At 43.3% G+C, this 19,436-nt stretch overlaps 1 protein-coding gene across 1 annotated transcript in view; it reads right to left on the bottom strand.

Annotated features, from left to right (window-relative positions):
- Positions 1-837: 837 nt before the first annotated feature.
- Nln (neurolysin) overlaps positions 838-19,436 on the bottom strand; it is an 87,644-nt gene continuing 69,045 nt past the window's right edge. Inside the window, exons 10-13 of the mRNA XM_055601951.1 lie at positions 15,398-15,584; positions 14,932-15,060; positions 13,649-13,785; positions 838-2,849 (exon numbers count right to left, since the gene is read on the bottom strand). Of these exons, the coding sequence (XP_055457926.1) occupies positions 2,715-2,849; positions 13,649-13,785; positions 14,932-15,060; positions 15,398-15,584 (588 nt within the window). The 3' untranslated portion in view covers positions 838-2,714. The remainder of the gene's footprint in view (positions 2,850-13,648; positions 13,786-14,931; positions 15,061-15,397; positions 15,585-19,436) is intronic.

Raw genomic sequence — 19,436 nt, forward strand, 5'->3', positions numbered from 1 at the left:
ACACAGTCTTCCCTTCCTCATGGGAGCTTACCATATTGGAATCCAGAGGGACTTTTGATCTGGATACAAACTTCTTCCAGTTCACTCTTTAAAGACTTTGTGCTTCCCGCTGGCCCCTCCCCACACGTGTCAAAACAGTGAGTTGCTACTGAAACTTGGCCAGAAAACTGCCAAGACTTTTGTTTGCCAAATAACATTGTCCTGGTAAGGCTTAACCCTTACCTGGCAATGGGATTTAACTATTCTTTTTTTTTTTTTTTTGTCTCTATGATGGAGTCTTTTTAGTTTTAGTAATATGCAACTATTCCAGCTGTTACTTAGAAATTAATTAATGCTTTTTAGTGGAATTTCTTGCTTTTAGCCAAAGGACTTGAAACGTCCTCTTTATTCACTAGCTAGGGATCCAGTCAGCTAAGGTTATCTGGTCCTACCTCTCAACCACAAAGCTGTCATGCTGACAGAGAGAGCAAGTGTCTTGAGGGACTGGGCGAACAATTTCTTTAAAACGTTCTTGGGCATCCAGCTCCTTTCACGACATGTGCTGCAGACATTGCATTTCAGCAGTAAAATGTTAGGGCAGCCCCTGGTATCTGGAAATAGCCAGTGGAAAAGCTTGAGAACACAGAAAGAGCACAGCTGAACCGCTGTAGCAAACCTGTATCTCAGGAGGAAAGAGAACATGCAGGGATATTCAACCAAATACAAACTTGAGCAGAGCATGGTGGCCCCTGCCTGGAACATGCGACACTGGAAATGGCTGGGAGGCTGAGACCCTGGGCCTTTGCTCTCTTGTAGATACAAGCTTTAATATTAAAATAGGAAAGAAACATGAGCTCATTTTCGTGGACAATGATGTGACTTTATTGTGTGCTGTCTTTCACATACCAATCATTAGCTTTTCCAGGTGAGGTAAGATAAAGTTATTCTGAAGGAGACACACTGGGCAATAACAGAAAATGCTGAAGAGAGTTTTTGTTTTGGGGGCTTTTTTTCTTTACCTTTTTTGGTCTGAAGGTACAAGAGTTGGGGGAAGGGAAAGATGTGAGAAGCTTCCCCAAGTTTCTACCGCCCCATAGAAACAGCGGGAGAGAGCTGAGCACGTGCCTGTCATGGGTTAAGAAGCCAGGCTTGATGCCCAGCACTACAAAAACCAAATCAAACTACACGCAAAAAGGCTTTCCTTCTGTTTGCCAGCTCTCGGTTGTGCTGTGCATAACTTTATTATACAACATGATATTTTATTTAACACAAAGCCCACCTTGGTCTAGAGAACAGAAACGTTCTAATTTTGTCCCAGGCCAGTAAAGTCATTCTTCAGGTCTGTGTTAAGAAACAACTTGAAGACTGATGCAAAGTATACTCACAGTTCACTTACATTTTCTTCTCAGTTTCCTACTGGGTTTCCTATTTGAGTAGACTCCCAGAGCTAAAATAAATGGTGTTAGCTTACTTGTCTGCTTGCTGAATTGGAAATTTAGGCCCCAATGAAAAGAGTTAGAGATCTGGAGGTTCACTTACAAGTCACCATAGGAAACAGGCTACTGAAGAGCGTTTCCCCACGGCTCAGCTGCCCACGGAACACTTGGGAGCAGCTGTTCTCAAATGCTCCACTTCAGCCCACATTGTTGTGGAGTTTTTAAAGCTCTTGGTTCCACTCAGTGTCACCTCTCCCCACGACACTTTAACACACTGTGACACATCAAGGTCATAATCCCTTGTCAAAAACACGGGACCTGAGCTGAATGTGGTGACTCACACCTGTGACCCTAAGGCTTGGGAGGCTGAGGCAGGGGCATTACCATGAGTTCCAGGCTAACCTGACTCCCATGGTGAGATGCTGCCTCAAACAAAATAAAAAAAAAACAAAAAACAAAAAACAAACCAACAAAAAGCAAAATCAAGAGAAACAAATATACAGCAAAAATAAGAGAAATGAAAATCTAGAAGATGCCTGAGTTGCTCTACTTTCATTTCTGACTGCATCCGAGACTCAGCATCTGTCATTCGGACCGCAACTGGGCTTCTACTGCAAGACACAAAACTTACCTATTAGGGCCAGTTAAAACTAAATCAAAAAATTATCTAATTGAACTTTAGAAAGAAAGAAAAAAAACCAAATCTACGACGTAGAGGACCATGATTAAGCTTGACAGAAAGCCGAGAACCATGAAGCCACCGTACAGAAGACAAACACCCCACCAAGGTGTATTCCACTAGCCTTGACACATGCAGGTAAAGTCTCACTTAGCTGTGAGCAGAGGGTCAATGCTGGCGCATGGCTCCGAGAAAATATTTAATAGAGAGAACGTGATGATTCATTTATCAGTCCAGAAATCTCAAGTATAAAACTTCTAGATATAAGAAGGATCAAATTATATCATGTATGTGATTCAATTTAAAAATTCTTAGCCCTCTTATATTATATTATCTAGATTATAATAGTAAAAAAATCAAATTACATTCATATGAAACTTTTATCAAAAGAAATCAAATCCATTTTTATGAAATTTTACAGTACAATTATTTTTAGCGGGTCTTTTCTTAGGTCACAGTATTTATAAATCCATTTACATCTGTATAATTTTTAAAATTAAAAACAAAAGCAAATCAATAGAAATCTAAGTTTGGTTTATAAAACTCCCTCAGTCTCCAGGCCGGCACCACATGGCGGTGTTGACTTGTCCTCCAGACAGACTGCTCCCAGGATCCCCAGGTTACGAAGCATTCAGGCCTCGACTCATTAGGAATGCTTTTTGGTTTGGCTCACGTTGCAAGAAATTCTGGAGCATGTCCATGCCGTCCAGAGACCCCCCAGGCTTCAGGATTAGGTTTCTGTATCTCATTCCAACCTAATAAAAGAAAACATCATGCCTAATAACTCACGGGCAGAGCAACCCTCCAGATCCCCAGACACAGGAGAAAGGATGAGGGTGAGGAAAAAGGGGCTTCAGCTTTACTCAGTCTAGACATTCTCTTCTGCAGCTTGTTCCTTCCTTCCTGTAGTTAAGGGGTTGGGAGCTTCAGCCTTAGGTCTCCCCTGACCACTATTATTGTTTTGTGTCCTTAAGAGTCTCAGCTGTGAGCTGGCAATGAAGGCCAGCAGGCACACTAAATAGCCCAACAGAACCGTTTGCTCCAGCCTGTTAGCCCATTTCCAATGTGAATCAGAAGGACTAGCAAAACAGGTATTCCAGAGGCTGTGTGACTGCACGTGCTCTGAAGCAGGAGCAGAGAGGGTTACTGTTAAGCAGCTTCAGGTATTTTTATAAAGGATCATGAAAAAAAACAACAAAACAAAAAACTCACACAGGAACCTAAGCAACCTTCTTATGGCTGGTCAAATGACAAGCATTTCGGAGGGGTCAGAACTGGGATGATAGGAGTCTTCAGGGATGGGAGTCTGGAATTTTAAACCTAACAGTAAACAGGTGAGCAGATAGGCTGAAGGAGAACAGCTGACACTCTGCACCCCTCGGTTCCTTGTCAGGCCTCTACAGTCCTGGAAATGAATTCAGTGAGTCCTAATTCTAGATGCACACATAAAATAAACAGATGCCGCTCATATTTATATTTATTACGTAATTTCGCTAATAGGGATGATAATCTCTTTGGGTACAGGAAGAACTAGAGAGTTGCCAGAGATTTATGTAGTTTCAGCTTGGACGGGAGACAAGATCCTGCTTGTTGCAACCATCAGAGACTTAACTAATATGTAAAATAAAACATGAGTGAAATCCACTAAGTTAGACAGAAGCAAACCTATCTAATACCCTACAAGAACCATGAAATGAAGTTCTGGGGTTGTCTTTGTGCACAACAGAAATCACTTGTAACTTACAAATCGTCTAGCTGATGTGTCCAATCTTTTGACACTATGAGCGGTTGATGACATTTACAAAGTTTGTACCTAAGAACCCCACGAAAGCATTACGAGGAAAAAACTGCAAAGCAAAACAAAGTAAAAAACTCAAAATATTTTAGGGTAGTTGATTCTGTTTCAGGCTGTCATATTGATAACTATTCTCAACTGCATGCAGCTCAGTGTACTGAGCTGGTCATGCCTGATGTAAGCTCACATTCAATAGACTGAATTCTGGTTAGTGTTTGCCAAATACTCAGGCAGCAAGACCAATACAATTATGAAGTACCTACGTAAACTTAACTTTTCTATCAATGACATATAAAAATATTTAAAAAGTGAAATTAATATATTGGGGTTTCAGGTTGGCTTCGGACTTGGTATGGAGGCAGGACTGACCCTTGTCTTTGCCTCCTAAGTGCTGGGATTACAGGTGCGAGCCACTATTCCTGGCTCATACAGTGCGGGGGATTGAACCCAGGTCCTATGTGGGCCAGGCCAAGTACTCTACCAATTGAGTTATACCCCCAGCCTCATGAAAAGAAAAAAAAAATTGTTTAAACCCTGCAAACAAGGCACAGAGGTGTGCACCTGTACTCTATGCCATTGGGGATGCTGAGGGGGAGGGGCAGTCAAGTCAACTCCACTGTAACCACAATGTTTTCATTTTGACATGTAAGAATTGCTTTTTTCTGAGACAGGAGTTCTCTTTGTGGTCCTGGCTGTCCTGGAACTCACTCGGTAAACCAGTCTGGCCTCAAACTCACAGAGATCCTCCTGCCCTGCCTGGGAACTACCGCCCTACTCAACATGTAAAATTTTTATATATCATGGGGTTTTGTTGTTATTGTAAGTACTCAAAATCATTGGTTTTTGTCGTTTGCTGTATTTTACATTAATAGCAACCCTCACATTTCTTCAGCAGCATCAGCTTCATTTTGGGGGTTACAAAGCTCCATGTTGCTACTGTGTGTCACGATCCAGGGCCTGGAGCACAGTGACGTTTGGGAGCGTGAGAAATGGCTAGCACAACACTGAGAAGAACACAGCAATCTTGCTGCTTTATTTACAGGCATCTTAGAAAAATCTTAGAGTTGTCCACTGCTATTGGACAACTCCGTAACTGTGTCATGAGGATTTGGAGTTGCATTTAGTTTGTGTCATTTTGATATGGAGAAGAAAATATTAACAAGTTAAAATTTTTCTCACATGTTCTGCAATAATATCACTAATCCAACAGTAATCAAGATGCTAAAATATGACTGGCTGCTCTTGTCACAGGCTCCATCATACTAGGAAGAATACCAGAGCTTCTTAATCCAAACATGCTTTTCTTTCCTACCCTTTCCCTCATTGCTCAATATGTTTCAGTCTGAACACTGTGCTCTCCTGGCACAGCGGTACAGAAACAGCACAGACAATGGAAGTCAGGCTTATAGAATAAACCTTGTATTAAGGAAAACTTAAAATATATACTAATAGTAGAGAACACAGTATGGTGAATCCACACATCAATCACCCAACCTCCCTAAAGGGTCCTGAGGTGACAAGTGTCCCCACTATGCCCAGTTTAGTCAGTTTCTGGGATCAAATTCAGGGGTCTCTGAATACTAGGCAAGCCAGTACTCAACTAAGCTATACCTTCAATTGCTCATCATTATTGCTGTTATTATTATTGAGGCAGGAAACTCTATAGTGTAACTTGGTCTCTAATTCTTATGTTCCTGGCTCAGCCTGCCAAGCATAGAGATTACAGGTATGTTCCACCACACCTGGCAATAATTAGTATTTTTCCTCAGATATTCCATGTTCAAGCTCTATAGGTAATATATACCATTGTTTATTAAAAGGCATGGTGGTGCATGCCTTTGATCCCAGCAGGATCAGGTAGATAGCCGAGTTTGAGGCCAGCCTTGTGTACATAGCAAGTTCCAGGCCAGCCAAGGCTATGTAGTACGATTCTGCCTATAAATGGAGGTGGGGGATTTATACCTCAAATATTACAGAAAAAGAACAAAACATTAAGTCGTAGCCCAAAATGCAACACCTGACAAAGCAGTAGGAGAGTGTAGTTGGAAGGCCAAGGCAGCAACGGGAAACTTGTGCAGTGTTGTGAGGAGATGGCTCAGGGGTGCTCTGCCCAGAGCCACGTCAGAGCAGGGCACTGTTTAGTCTCAGTACAGCTCAAAGTCTTCCTCTGCTTATGCCTCCAAACAAGTTGATTCAATTTCCTCAATTATAGAGCAATGGTCTTTTAATAGTTCCATTTCCCTTGCAATGAAGCTTGGAGAAGAGTTTAAGAGTCATTTTCGTAACAGAACCTAGCTTTTGTTAAGGAAAAAAAAAAAAAAAAAAGAGTAGTTTAGTCTTTGTTTAAGAAGGAACTGTTCTCAGAGTGAGAAGCAGTTGGGGACTGCCACAGGTGGAAGGAATGCCGGCCTTCAGCCATTTGGTGGTGTTTACACAATACAGAAACTTGAACTGTCAGGAAGGCTGGGAGAGGAGCTCTAAGTTCCTCTGGGAGATTGCGCAGAGTCAGATCCTATCAGCTCTCCTGTGAAGCAAAATCAATCAGTCACCAGAGAGTCAGAATCCTGGAGGAGCAGTGAGTATCTTCTGGCACTGTGCAAGCCTTTTCTAACCCTGAGGATTTCTAAGGTGAGGTTAGCCGTTCTGGAGTCAGGCCCGGGCCTGAACTGTGGCTTGGTACATTAGCTACATAGTATGTAGCCTTGGCTTCCTTATCTATAAAATGGGAATATGCTGTCCTAACATTTTACTGGCTGTTAGACATAGTGGGATTTGATAACTCCTATTCCCCAAACCCTCAGGCGCTTACTTATCTGTCTGTGTTCTGGGAAATAACTGTATTCTTAGTTTGACATTTCCTTAAAATTACTTCTGCCTTCTAATGAAGCTAAACAAAAGCATAAGAACTTCACCTCCACTATCAATGAGGAAGAACTGTAGTCCAGGAAGAATAGCAGGTAGGAGAGAGAAGGCCCTCATTCATATAAACCCTTTGAGGCAATATTTTAGTAGCAAATGTAATTGTCCTACACAGAATGCTCACCACCCATCAGTAAGGAAAACATGGGAGGAGAGAGCATGGCTCCCATTACCTTTGATCTTGGTGGCAGCACACTCATAGCTTTCTCGTGGCCTTTCAACCCAGCCACCCCAGGAGCAGAACCAGGTTTGTCACCTTCCAATGTGGAACAGATTAAGCGCCCCGCCCAGGACAGGTGAGGACACCTGACAACTGCCATACTCTCCCACCCGTCTGCAAAGTGGACTCTGAGATGTCACCAGCCCACAGTGCCCTCCCTGTGGCACACCCTTTGTTTTCTCTGAAAGTGAGGTGATCTAGAGTAGAAAAAAACAAACCAAAACCAAATGCCTTTGACACAAAGCAAGGCAGGGAAGCGAGGAAGGCTGGTGCTGGTGGTCAGGAAGACGGAGAGAAGAAAGGCAGGAGGGACCACCTGACTTGAAGGTCTCCTGAAAACTTTTACACTAAGCTGCACTTGGTAAAGACAAAAAGGGAGTGGAGTAGGCCAAGGGAGAAAAATGTCCAGACAGCAGTGTGTTTGGGGGGAATAAATCAGAAGAAGTATGTGTGTGGGGGCAAGAGTAAGGTCCAAGATACACACAAACTTAAAGGCAGTGAATAAAACAATCTCTTTTATGAGAGCCTTCTGACCTAGAAAGGGGAGATAAGGAATACCTACTTAGGCACTAGGAGTAGTGACCCACACCTGTAATCCCAGTATGTGGGACTCTGAGGTAGGGAGATGGAGAGTTTGAGGCTAGTCTGGGCTACACAGGGACACCTGTCTCGAAACAAAACAGAGGGTAGACTATTAATACTTTTTAGTTCAAGCACAAGAAGGCTATTTAAAAAAAGAAAGAAAATAGAGAAAAGAAAGCTAGGCCCAGTGGCAGAGGCATGTAATCTCAGTTATTTGGGAGGCTGAGGCAGGAGGATCACAAATTTAAGGCCTGCCTGGGCTACAAAACTGAGTTTCCAGGCTAGACTGCAAACTAGTGCAACCCAGGTTCAAGCCCTTGGGTACAGCTCTATAGCCCAATGTGGAGTGCTTACTTAACATAGAGAAGGTCCTAGGAGACAACAGAACAACCGCCTGCATTGGCTGGAACTCAAGGCATGCGAGAGGAAATCAGCTAAGCACATGGCTAGAGACTGGAAACCCAGCACATGGTAGGCTTAGACTAAAGGACCACAAATTCAAAGCCACCCTCGGATTCACAAAAAGACTGCCCGGACGGGTGTGGTGGGGGAAATCAATCTCACTTCTTTCCTTTTATCAGGCAAAACCCAAGACTGTTAAAGGCTCAGATTTGACAAAGATCAGTGGTAGCATAGGAGGGCAGTTGAGACAGAATGGAGGGGACAACTGGATCTCTTTGTGAGGGATACCCAGGAGAAAAAAAAATCCACATTTTCCCTTAAGGACACATTATGGCAGGAACTGAGCCTAAAATCTGTTCAAATAGTACTGGGTTTTTTGTTTGTTTGTTTTTGTTTTTTTCAAGACAGGGTTTCCCTGTGTAGTCCTGGAACTCAGTCCACCTGTCTGGGCCTCCCAAACTCTGGGATTAGAGGCATGGGTCACCACGCCCAGGGAGTTCTAGCACTCTTAATGTTAAAGGATATTAATGTATGCTCTTTTAGGTGAGGTCTTCCTATGACCCCACAGACTAAAGCATAATGGTTACATCAAACCACCTTGATTTCCTTAGTATTTCTTGCCAAAGCAACACCTTGCTGTGCTTCTCCTTCACTGATGTGAGAAACAAAGCCCAGAAACTTCTCTAAGAGGGTGGAAGAGCATTCTGGCTTAACAATATGAACAGCCTTTGGGCCCACAGTGTTTATTACCTCTTAGGAAATTTTCCCACAATGAAGTTGCCTTATTAAAAAAAAAAAAATGGACCTAGTTAAAGTGCTCCCGTTTTTTTCAACCCTGTGATTAGGGGCTGGAGTTTGAAGTTCCATTTGATGAACTTCAAGCCACCCTGCAAGGGCACCAGCTCTGGCCAAGGGGACTAACCCCAAGCAGCAATCCGTCTGTCATAAAGACAAGTGCCAGCGAGGGAGAAGCTACTTCTGCGGAGACAGCCTCTCCATGTTCTACTAGGAACAGACTTTAGGGATATGTGTGTGTACACATGTGTACACGTGTTTCTGTACTTAAGTACATGCACATAGAAGCATGAATGTGAGCGCCTGTGTGCGTGTGTGTGTACATGCATGTGATGCATGAATGTAAGTTAGAGGACAAATCCGGATGTCTTCCTCAGTCCCTCTCCCCCTTCCTTAGGACTTGGAGAAGGTTTCTAACTAAAGCTGGAGCTCACCAATTCAGCTAGATCGGCTGGACAGTGAGTTCTAGGGATCCATCTGCCTTTGTCTTCACTGGGTTACAGAATGTGCTGCGGTACCTGGCTTCTGTAGAGGTGCTGGAGATGCCAACTCATGTGCCTATGCTTGCAAGGCAACGATTTTACCAACTGAACCACCTCCCAATCCTGAGCTTAGGGACAAGATGATAAGCTTATTAAATAGCTAAAATGTTGTATTTACTCATTAGAAAGAATATGAAAAACTACAGAGAAAACACAGGTAGTAGAGGTTGAGGCTGCAACAGCAAAGTAGCCAATTCTAACACTTGGAGAGAGGTCCCAAAGCAGAAGGAAGAAAATTGTGCTATAAAACATTCCAGCTGCTGTTTGGTATTCAGAAGGCTGCAGCCTGACATTTGAGCCTCCTATGCTTCTTTTCCCAGTGAGCAGCACAGCCTCTACAGATGCTCAACAGGGTAAGAAATGGTGCTCAGAGCAGACCCCAGGCTTTGCAGGACAGCAGATGTTCAAGAGAAAGCCTGGAGATGCGCTTCGCTTCTGTAGAGTGTAACCAATTTGGTCTCCTGATGCCAGGCTCTCTGGTGTTTGGAACTGAGTCCTTAGACATTTTTTCAAATGCTCCAAACACACTGGGGAGTATGAGGCCTTGAGCAAGAGTTTACGTGACAGACTATGAGAGACGACTCCATGACTTCAGACCAAGTGCAGCACTGTTTTATCCTATAAAAATTCCTATTGTTACTCTGCTTATGTAACCAAGTTCTATGTGAGAAACTAAAGGCAGCGCAGTGCAGGCACAAGCAGTGCTTGGTTTTCTGCGCTGAAGAATAGTGTTTCTTCTCCTCTTTCTCCACACTTTAGGAATGATGGAAGCTTCGTCACAGAATAGGATTATCGTGTCAAGAATTTTAATTTTTTCATAAGTATTTGTATTCTCTAAGTCAGGTGCTAAAGTAAATATTTGTAAAACTAAACAAAGCAAAGCCACCCCACAGAAACAAACAGAGCATTCACTACAGGAGGAGGCAGGTGTCAAATGGCTGTTGAAAAGCTGGTTCTCGAATCCGCACGTGCAGGGAAGAGTGTGAGGGTGGGGTGGGAGGGCCTCTCGGCTTCTCCAGCCAGGTCCAAGGTTACTGTCATGGCAAGGCAGTGAGAAATGACGGCATTCTCCACAGCATTTGAAAAGGAAGGGAAAAGGGAAAATGCCTCCTTGCACAAGAAGTAGACATCCATCGAGTCCTGTCACAGCGTCCAGGATTCAGTGCTGCTGGATGGTGTTTCTAACATCCCAGGAAACAGCTCCAGGTTGTTGGGATCTTTCTCCAACTCCACTCCTGTCCTTGCCTAATGAAGAACAGCCTGGCTGCCTGCCGAGCTTCAGAGCTTGAGAATAAAAGGCACAGAGAACGCTGATGGCAGGTCTTCTGCAGGATGTGTAGGCAGCCAGAGGGCCACTGGGAATCTTGAGTTTGGCTGCTGCTTTGACAGCTGAAGACTGGAGGGGCCAAGATGCAGCTAGATGAGTGGAGTGCAGGGCCTGGCTCACCTCAGAGGGAATGTATGCTTACACCAGGAAGCCTCCTAAGTAACAGCAGCCAGGCCCAGGTAATACTTGGACCTTTCCCAATCCATCTTTCCTCTCCTTGAAACACTGTTTCTGCTAGGCTTGGTAGTGTAGTTTGTAACCCTAGCATTCAGGACATTGAGGCAGGAGAACTGTTCTTAGTTTCAGGCCAGCTGGGGTTACAAAGCAAAACTATTTTAAAAACACCAAAAATTTCCCCAGCCACCTATTGTGTTCTGAGTTCCAAACCAATCCATGGATTACGGAAAGTAAGGAACAGTTCCATGAAAAGCACAGAGAAATGAAATGAAGTCCTGAAATCTTACCACCAGAATCACTAGCATTTGGTGAGCTTTTGTTCTAACCATATTTTATGAATACTGGGTGAAACCCTTTCCAAAGAGTATTTTCATTTTATGTAGTAGTTACATCAAATGATTCAGATATTAGCAAAAGTCTACCAAAACCTTTGCAACATGTTCAGGTTCATAGTTGGAGTAGGAGGGTGGAAGGGGGATCTCTTTGGTCTGGATAATCTACAAGAGTTCGTATGACTGGCTTTTTGAAAGTATTCTTAGGGGATTTCTGTGTGGTGTTTTGTCTATCTGCATGGATGTTTACCACATGTGTGCCTGGTGCTTGCAGGGGTTAGAGGGGATGACAGATCCCCTGGAACTGGAGTTATAGAAGGCTGTGAGCCATGAAGTGGGTCCTCTACAGGAGCAGTACATGCTCTTCACCACTGAGCCATTTTTCTAGCCCCATGAGTGGGATCTTAAAGAATAGCATGATTTTTGAGAGGCACAGATTAAAAAAAGAAAAAAAGAAAGGCAGAAAGAAGAAAGAAAATAAGAGAAAAGAAAAGCACCCCTTAGTTTGTTTTAAAACAGGGTCTCATGAAGCTCATTGCCTTAAACTTGTTATGTAGCCAAAGATGATCTTAAACTCCTGATCCTCCGGCCTCTGCCTCCCAAGTGCTGGGATTACAGGTGTGTGCCACCACTCCCGGCTTAAGGAAAGGTATACACTTAAAGTGCAATGTCTAGAAGAAAAAAATGGGTAAAGGTGGGCAGAGCCACATTCCTGTCTCAATTTTCTTAACAAAGGGGAACTTGGACTGGACACAGAGGTGCAAGCCTGTAATCCCCAAAGCCAAGGAAGGATGAGGCAAGAGATTCAAGTGTCTGCTGCTGCCTTGCATTACATAGTGAATTTTGGGGATGTAGTAATAAGAAAGAGAGCAAGGGCAAGTAAGTAGACTCACACAGTCTTTTCCAAAAGACCCTGGAGAGGGCACCACCTCAATGAGATGGTGGAGCAGTGAGGCCTAGGCACATGCTGAAAGCAATGTAGAAGTCAGATGTTAAACAAGAGTCGGCATCAGACCTTTGTGAGTGGGTAGGGTCAGAGAAAGAAGTTTAAAAAACCAGCTGGGTGACGTGGGATGGGAGAGGGAATGCTTGGAATGAGTAACAGTATGGCTAACATGGAGGTATTTTTTGTAGGGAAAAACAAAGAAACGGGGGCCTAAAACAAGACATATTTCAATATGTATGCAGAGAGGCACTACTTAGTCTAGAAACAAAAGCCCAAAGAACAAGTCAGCTGATTGAAATAAGCATTGAGAGCTTGATTTGGGTAATTTGTTCTAATTTCTGAACCAAACAAAACTTGGAAACACACTGGAAATATACCAGCCTTAGACACAATTGACAGTCGAGTCGCTGATGAGCAGGGAGACTTGGGTCTGTACCAGGAAGGCTTGACAGCCACTCACTATGCATGGGAAGGAATGGCTCAGATTAATGAAGCAGCTTCAGTTACCCCAAAGGCACTTAGGTTACAAACTATGTAGTAGGTGGAGTACGCCAGCCACAGAAAAAGGGTGCCTCCCACAGAAAACGTACAAAGAAACCTGTAAAGAATATCAAAACACGGAGACTACTTACATCAGGAAGAAGTTTACCTTTCTTTCTCAACTTCTTATAAAACAGAAACACTCCATGGCACATGTCAAAACTAGTAGCTATAAACTCTCAAGTGCATAAACAAGGCTTTGAATTTTTAATTATGCAATATGCTGGAATGTTAATAAGCAAGAGAGTGCAGTAGGCTTTTTTTAAACCTATAGAATTAAGAGTTAATCACTTGTATACCGAAACTTAATGATGTATGATGATTTGAGAAGATGCCAGGCCTTAAAGTTAAAAGCTGCTACCAAGTCCCTTACTCTAATCTGTAACTGGAGTTTGCTACTTTGTAAGTCCTTTCTCTCTTTGACCTTTCTCACCCCTTCACTTCTTCCCTTTCAAGCTCCAAAGTTAGATAGGAGAGAAAAAAGGATAGAAAGGAAAGGGGTGGTTTTAGACTGATGATTAGGAGCTTTGAATGCCCTTGGGTGTTGCCCCCCCCATCAGGACATCTGATTTCTTCTTCTCATTTATTTGACAAGCTTAATCAAAGCGCAACCAAGAGCATTCAACCACCAACCAGCCACCCACCTCTTGGGCTCTAGCATTTATATATTCTCTGAAAAGTATCCAAATTCCAAATGTCACACACTCACAGAAACTATCGGAAGCTTGCAAAACCACACCCCTGCCAGAGCACAAGGCAAATCATAGCCAACCTCTGAAGCCTTAAATTCTCACACCTGGGATTAAAACAAACAAATAAAAAAATACATTCCCATATTTCTGTGTTTTTTAAAGAAACCAAAATTATACAATTCTCACTATACTAAACTCTAGCTATTATAAGTATTTTATACTTGGAGCTAAGGGAGAGAGGGCAACTACAAAATTAACACAAGTGGGTAAAAAGCCATACAATACCTCTGGATTCATGATCCCTTCTTTTTTAAAACAGCTGTGAAACATGTCCATGGAAAAGACTTCACTCCAAAGATATCCATAATACTGGCCATCATACCCTCCTGCCAAATGTCCAAAAGTAGCTGGCATATTTGTGCCTAAAAAAAAAAAAAAGATACATTTCAATTACTGTGATGCCGAATGCTAATTATTGAGGTTGTGAGCTGGCTAGCTTGCCTTCGGGGAGCCCAGCTGTGAGGAGAGAGTGACTGATAGCATCTCGCTGGTTGGTGTGTACCCTTGGCGAAGGTGTTTACAAGCCTGTCTCCTTTCAGTAGCTTACCCCAGCTCTGGAATGCCTAACAACAATTTCTGAAGCTTTGTCCACACCTGCCAGTAGTTCCAGGGAAAGTCAGCCCCTAGATGCCAATGCGCCTTTAAAATACTCTAATAGCCTCCCTTTTTCGCTGGGAAAAACATGCTGGGAATCAAATGCAGCCTAACTCTACTGCTGAGCTACAAACCCAGGCCCCTGCCACATTTTAATCTCGGATGCCTCAAAATAAAATGGCATTTGTGTAGGTTGATAATTTCTGAAAACAAAAAGTGTTTTGAAAAGAGGTTGACCAAGCAAATCTACACTTGGCTGCCATTTAGTGGAAGACACAATGTTGCTCCTTGGTTTACAGATCCGGAAGTGAGGGTAGGATGACTCAAGGGCCACTCTTATCTTAATATCCTCTATAACTATGTCTGATTCATTTCAGCAACAACTTCCTTAATGAAAAAGTTTACTTTGTGATTGACATCCAAATGTATTCACATATTACTTGGCTTAAAAGTAGCCATGTAAGTTTAGACTCACACAGTAACAAACACTGTAGCAGGTTAGAAACTGCCAGTCAAGAGCTTGAACTGGCATTGGAGTCAGAAATGAAGGAGGTTCCTGTTTTCCCTGAAAGGCCCCTTCTGCCTACTTCTTCCTGAAAATGACAGGGAAGTCCTGGTACATACAGGGAGGGAGGGAACAGGCAGGTGCTGCCAAACAGGAATGGCTATGTTCTGGGGCGGAGGCCAATTGCTCACGCCTGATTACACTGAAATGCTGTGACTCTGGAGCCGCCTCTCCTTCAAGCACATTTGGACAGGACAACTCCTAAGGCAGAGTGTGCTTATCTGAAAGCTATGGTCTGATTATAGAAAGCAGAAAGGAATGAAATGAGCTCCGAGGAACTCCACCCGCCTATAAGGCTGTGGACACTCTCAGGTCTCACAGAGATGAACGCAGGGCCAGTGTCTCATACCTGGTGTAGCTGCAACTCCCAAAATTTCTGTACAGTATTTAGCGTATTCACTTGCAGCATCCAGCGACGCATCGGTATGGAGAGACTGATCAACTTTGCTCAAAACAATTTGGCGCAGTGTCAGAAGACCTAATAAGGTTAAGAGCATTTGAAGAATGTGTTGGAGAGAGAACTATGTGTTCTAATACCACAAGGTCAGAGATTCAAAAATCGATTCCAGTACCACTCATCACAAAACGGTAGCAAGGCAAAATGGCATCCCAACCATATAAGACTTAGAGGAAACTTTTTCCTTAGATACAGTCCCAGGCATCTCCATTCCCACACACTCAGTGTTCTTCCCTACATGCATAACACTCTTTGGGTATATCATTAAAGTGAAAATAAGTCTGTCAGAAGAAACAGCCAGCAATTCTGCATCGAACAGTTCCTACTTGTTTTCCTTCTCTAGAGTGTTGTATCATACCTGTGTTGACCAGCCTAGAAGCAACAAGCTTCTCAAGCAGATCATCTGTGATAGGGCTTCCATCTTTATAATGTTTTGACAACTTTCGAAGGGAATCAATGTCCCACACCCAGTTTTCAAGCATTTGTGATGGTACCTCTACAAAGTCAGTTTCCACATTTGTTCCACTAAATCGTGCAAAGTCAGTCTAGAAGGCAAACATAAAAGTATTTTTAAAAGCACTGAGTTTAAAAACTATGCATGCAATGAATTATAATGAGACCCACCAAAACTTAAGGCAGAATCAGAACAAGGTACTGGTGTTGATGTAGCTTATTGTCTATTGTGAGGCTGATCCTAGCACTAAGGTTGGGAGAAAAGACAAACAATTTCCCTAAGATAAACAGTTTCTCTCAAGCTCCTCCTTACAGTTGGTCACTCTTGTTTACTCAATACATGCCTTTCTGGGCATTCACCACTATTGCTCAACTACTCAAGTTTAAATCAGTTAAAGAGTTAAGTAACAACATTCCAGATGTGTGTGTGTGTGAGAGAGAGAGAAAGAGAGAGAGAGACTGGCTCAAAGGTAAGTCTGCAAATGAACTGCAAGTGTGTGAGTGACTGTGAAGAGAAAGTAGAAAGAAGCAATAACCTGAGAGTTCAAAACCTCTGTGGTGCAAAGGGACTCGCTCAGGGGGCCCATGCTAAGAATTCTAAATGCCACATGTCAAAAATCCTTGAGCCAGATGTCGTAAAATCTCCCAGAAGAAAGTCAGAAATTTCTCAGCACAGGCTGGTGGCTTGTTTTCATTAATTTTTTTAGACTATTTTTTTTAATATTTTTTATTTTTAAATAATTTTATATATTCCCTTGTATCCCAGCTGCAGCCCTCTCCCTCTTTCCCTCTCAATCCTCCCCTCCCTCCCTCATCTCCTCCCTGTCCCCTTCCGAGTCCACTGAAAGGGGGACTCCTCCTCTCCTTCTGTCTGGTCCTAGCTTATCAGGTATCTTCAGGATGGTTGCAATGTCCTTATCTGTGGCCTAGCAAGGCTGCTCCTTCCCCAGGAGGGAGGGGAAGCTCATGAGTTCATGTCAGAAACAATTCCTGTCCCCCTTACTAGGGAATCCACTTGGATACTGAACTACCATGGGCTATGTCTGAGCAGGGGTTGTAGGTTATATCCATGCATGGTCCTTGGTTGGATAAACAGTCTCATAGAAGACCCCTGTGCTCAGATATATTTGGACCTTGTGGGGCTCCCTGTCCCCTCTAGGATATACTAATTCCTCCTTCCTTCATATGATTCCCTATACTCTGCCGAAGGTTTGGTTATGGGTCTCAGCATCTGCTTTGATCCACTGCTAGGCAGAGTCTTTCAGGTTAGGCCACAGCACACTTGCAGACCATTAGCAGCTGAGAAGAGTTAGCACTGACCCCACAGGGTCACATCTAGGATGGGCCCTCCTGTTTCCCTGTGCTTCACAGCCCATTGCTCTCCCAGGCTCCATCACCCCAGGCTCTACAAGGAGGGAACAGGAAGAGGGCTCAGTCACGGAGAAGGCAGCAGATGGGGTGCCAAATCAGCAGTGTCTAAGCACTCTGCTTTTGGCCCAGGGCACCAGCACAGATGTCAGAATGACAGCACATTCTGCCTTCTTCTCTATGCAAAAATGCTTTTTGCTTGATTCACAGTGAAACTGTGCTGATTCTGCATAGGAAGGGCTGTAAGATAGGAGGTCCAAGTAGGCACTGGAATTGGGGCGCCTCTACTGAAGAAATACCACCATGCCCCGATTCGTGCAGAAAGAGTTCTAGAAACAATATTTTTCCTCATTCTGGTCTGTCAGATTTTGAGACTGTACCCACATTATGGGTAAAATAATCTAATGCAGGACTGTAATAGCTGGGACCCAGAGAAGACCTTCCTGTGCCAGCATTGTGAACAATAGGATTTAAATCTCCATACAAAAAGCCCAGACGATAGTTCACTTGGTAAAATTTCTGCTGCCTAAGTGTGAGGACCTAAATTCGATCCAGTGCCTCGGTAAACAGGCAGGTGTGGTGGTCCCAGTACTTGGAAGGTGGAAAGAGGAGAGAATCTTGCTAGCCAGGCAGCCTACCTGCTATCAGTGATAAATTCTGTCTCAAAAAAAGATGGGCAACTACTGAGAAACAACACCAAAGCCTGACACGTGGCTTTCACACCCAGCGTACAAATGTGCACGTGCACACATGAACACACCCCTACCTCCCCCATCCCAGTGTCCCCACGTTACTGTACAATAAGTCCTATTACCTCTACTGGTGAACTAAGGAAACCGAAGCACACACAGGGTCCTATCAGAAGTAGGATTTAGAACCAGATGGGAACAGGGACTCAGCCACGGAGAAGGCAGCAGATGAGTCCATAACTTATAACTGTAACAAGAATGCTTAGTCTAGTGCATCTTTATTGTATAGAAAAGTGGGGAAAATGAAATTCTATTTTAACAGTGACTGTCACCTTCTTTCTTTTTTAAAAAATTTATCTATTTATTTATTTATTTATTCACTTTACATCCCAATTGTAGCCCCTTTTCTCCTCTCCTCCTGGTCCTACCCTCTCCTCCTCTTCTCTCCACCCCTTCCCTATTCCCCAGAGAAGCAGAGTCCCCCTACCCCCCCCCCCCCTCCCATGACTTAATCTTTTAAAAGGGGATCTTTTTTAAAAGGGCCTTTACCAAACTTCTCCTTTATGCGACAAATTAAAGGGCAATGTGAGTGTGTTCTCTGAGAACAGTGACGTCCTCCAGAGATAGGAAGATCTCTCAAAGATTGCACAGGAGGCTGAGGTACACAAGGCCAAGTGTTGCCAGTGTCTAACCTGAGCCGGCGATACACACTGCATGGTTTTATAAACCATAGCTTTTAACCGAATACTAACAGTGCAAATAAGGGAAAATCAAGCCACCAGTTAGTTACTTATCACTATCCAACATGACAAAAGGAGAAGCTCTGTAAATCTTGCTTGTGTGGAGATTTCTAAGTCAGGATTTCAACTGCATACATGCACACAGGCAACACACATACAATATGGGGGAAGGGTCTGCACTCACACATGCATACATACACAAATACACACACACACACACACACACACACACACACACACACGCATGCATGCATACATACACACTGGGGAAAGGGTCTGCTCAGTATCCAGAAAAAACAAAACAAAACAAAACAAAACAAAACAAAACAAAAACCATGAACAAATGAGTACCTCATGAGTTAAAACTGGACAAACAAGAATCAACACAGTTATGTCACCAGAGAGGAGAAGAGAGGCCTTATTCTACCGAAGCCTGCTGTAGTGGGGCAGAGCACTGCCAGTGAATGAACAGATCAACAATGTTCTTTCTTTAAAGAACAAAAGGAAATGTTTGCAAGGAAGGAGTAAAAGCTAAAAATAGCTTGCCTGCTTACAAATTTCCCAAAAGTCACCCATGCTGTGTCACTGTGAACCCTTTATCATTTAAATATTTTTCACATGATGACAAAAAAAAAAAATTCTACAAAATTCAAAAGCTCATTTTCCAGCAAACAACTGAACTCGCAAGCCAAAGACTCCCACAGTCAGCACGCACATGGAAATGGAGACTTTGGCTCTGCAGTGTGAGGGGCCTAGTGCACAGGACTGTGGAAGCCAAACTGCCACACGTCACCAAGATGACACTTCCCAGGTTTTAACTGTAATTTTCTACATAGTTCTCAGCATGATCAACTGGGGGTGCTGGAAACAATAGTTTGGGAACATGAGGGCTAGTGGTGCTCGTCTATCTCCCAGATAAACCTAGGATTACGCTACCTCACAAAACAATCCAACGGGCAAATCACAGCACCCCTCATGCAGAAAATGTTTTGACCATGAGAGCCTGAAAAACAAGGTTAGCTTAGATTTCTGTTTGGACAGAGATTTTTGAGAGGAATAAAGTTATCTAAATATGAGATAGATCTTTTTCTTTTTTTTTTTATCTATCTATCTATCTATCTATCTATCTATCTATCTATCTATCTAT

The sequence above is a fragment of the Psammomys obesus genome, unplaced genomic scaffold (genome assembly GCF_907164565.1).
Source record: "Psammomys obesus unplaced genomic scaffold, mPsaObe1.curated_primary_1811, whole genome shotgun sequence".
NCBI lineage: Eukaryota > Metazoa > Chordata > Mammalia > Rodentia > Muridae > Psammomys > Psammomys obesus.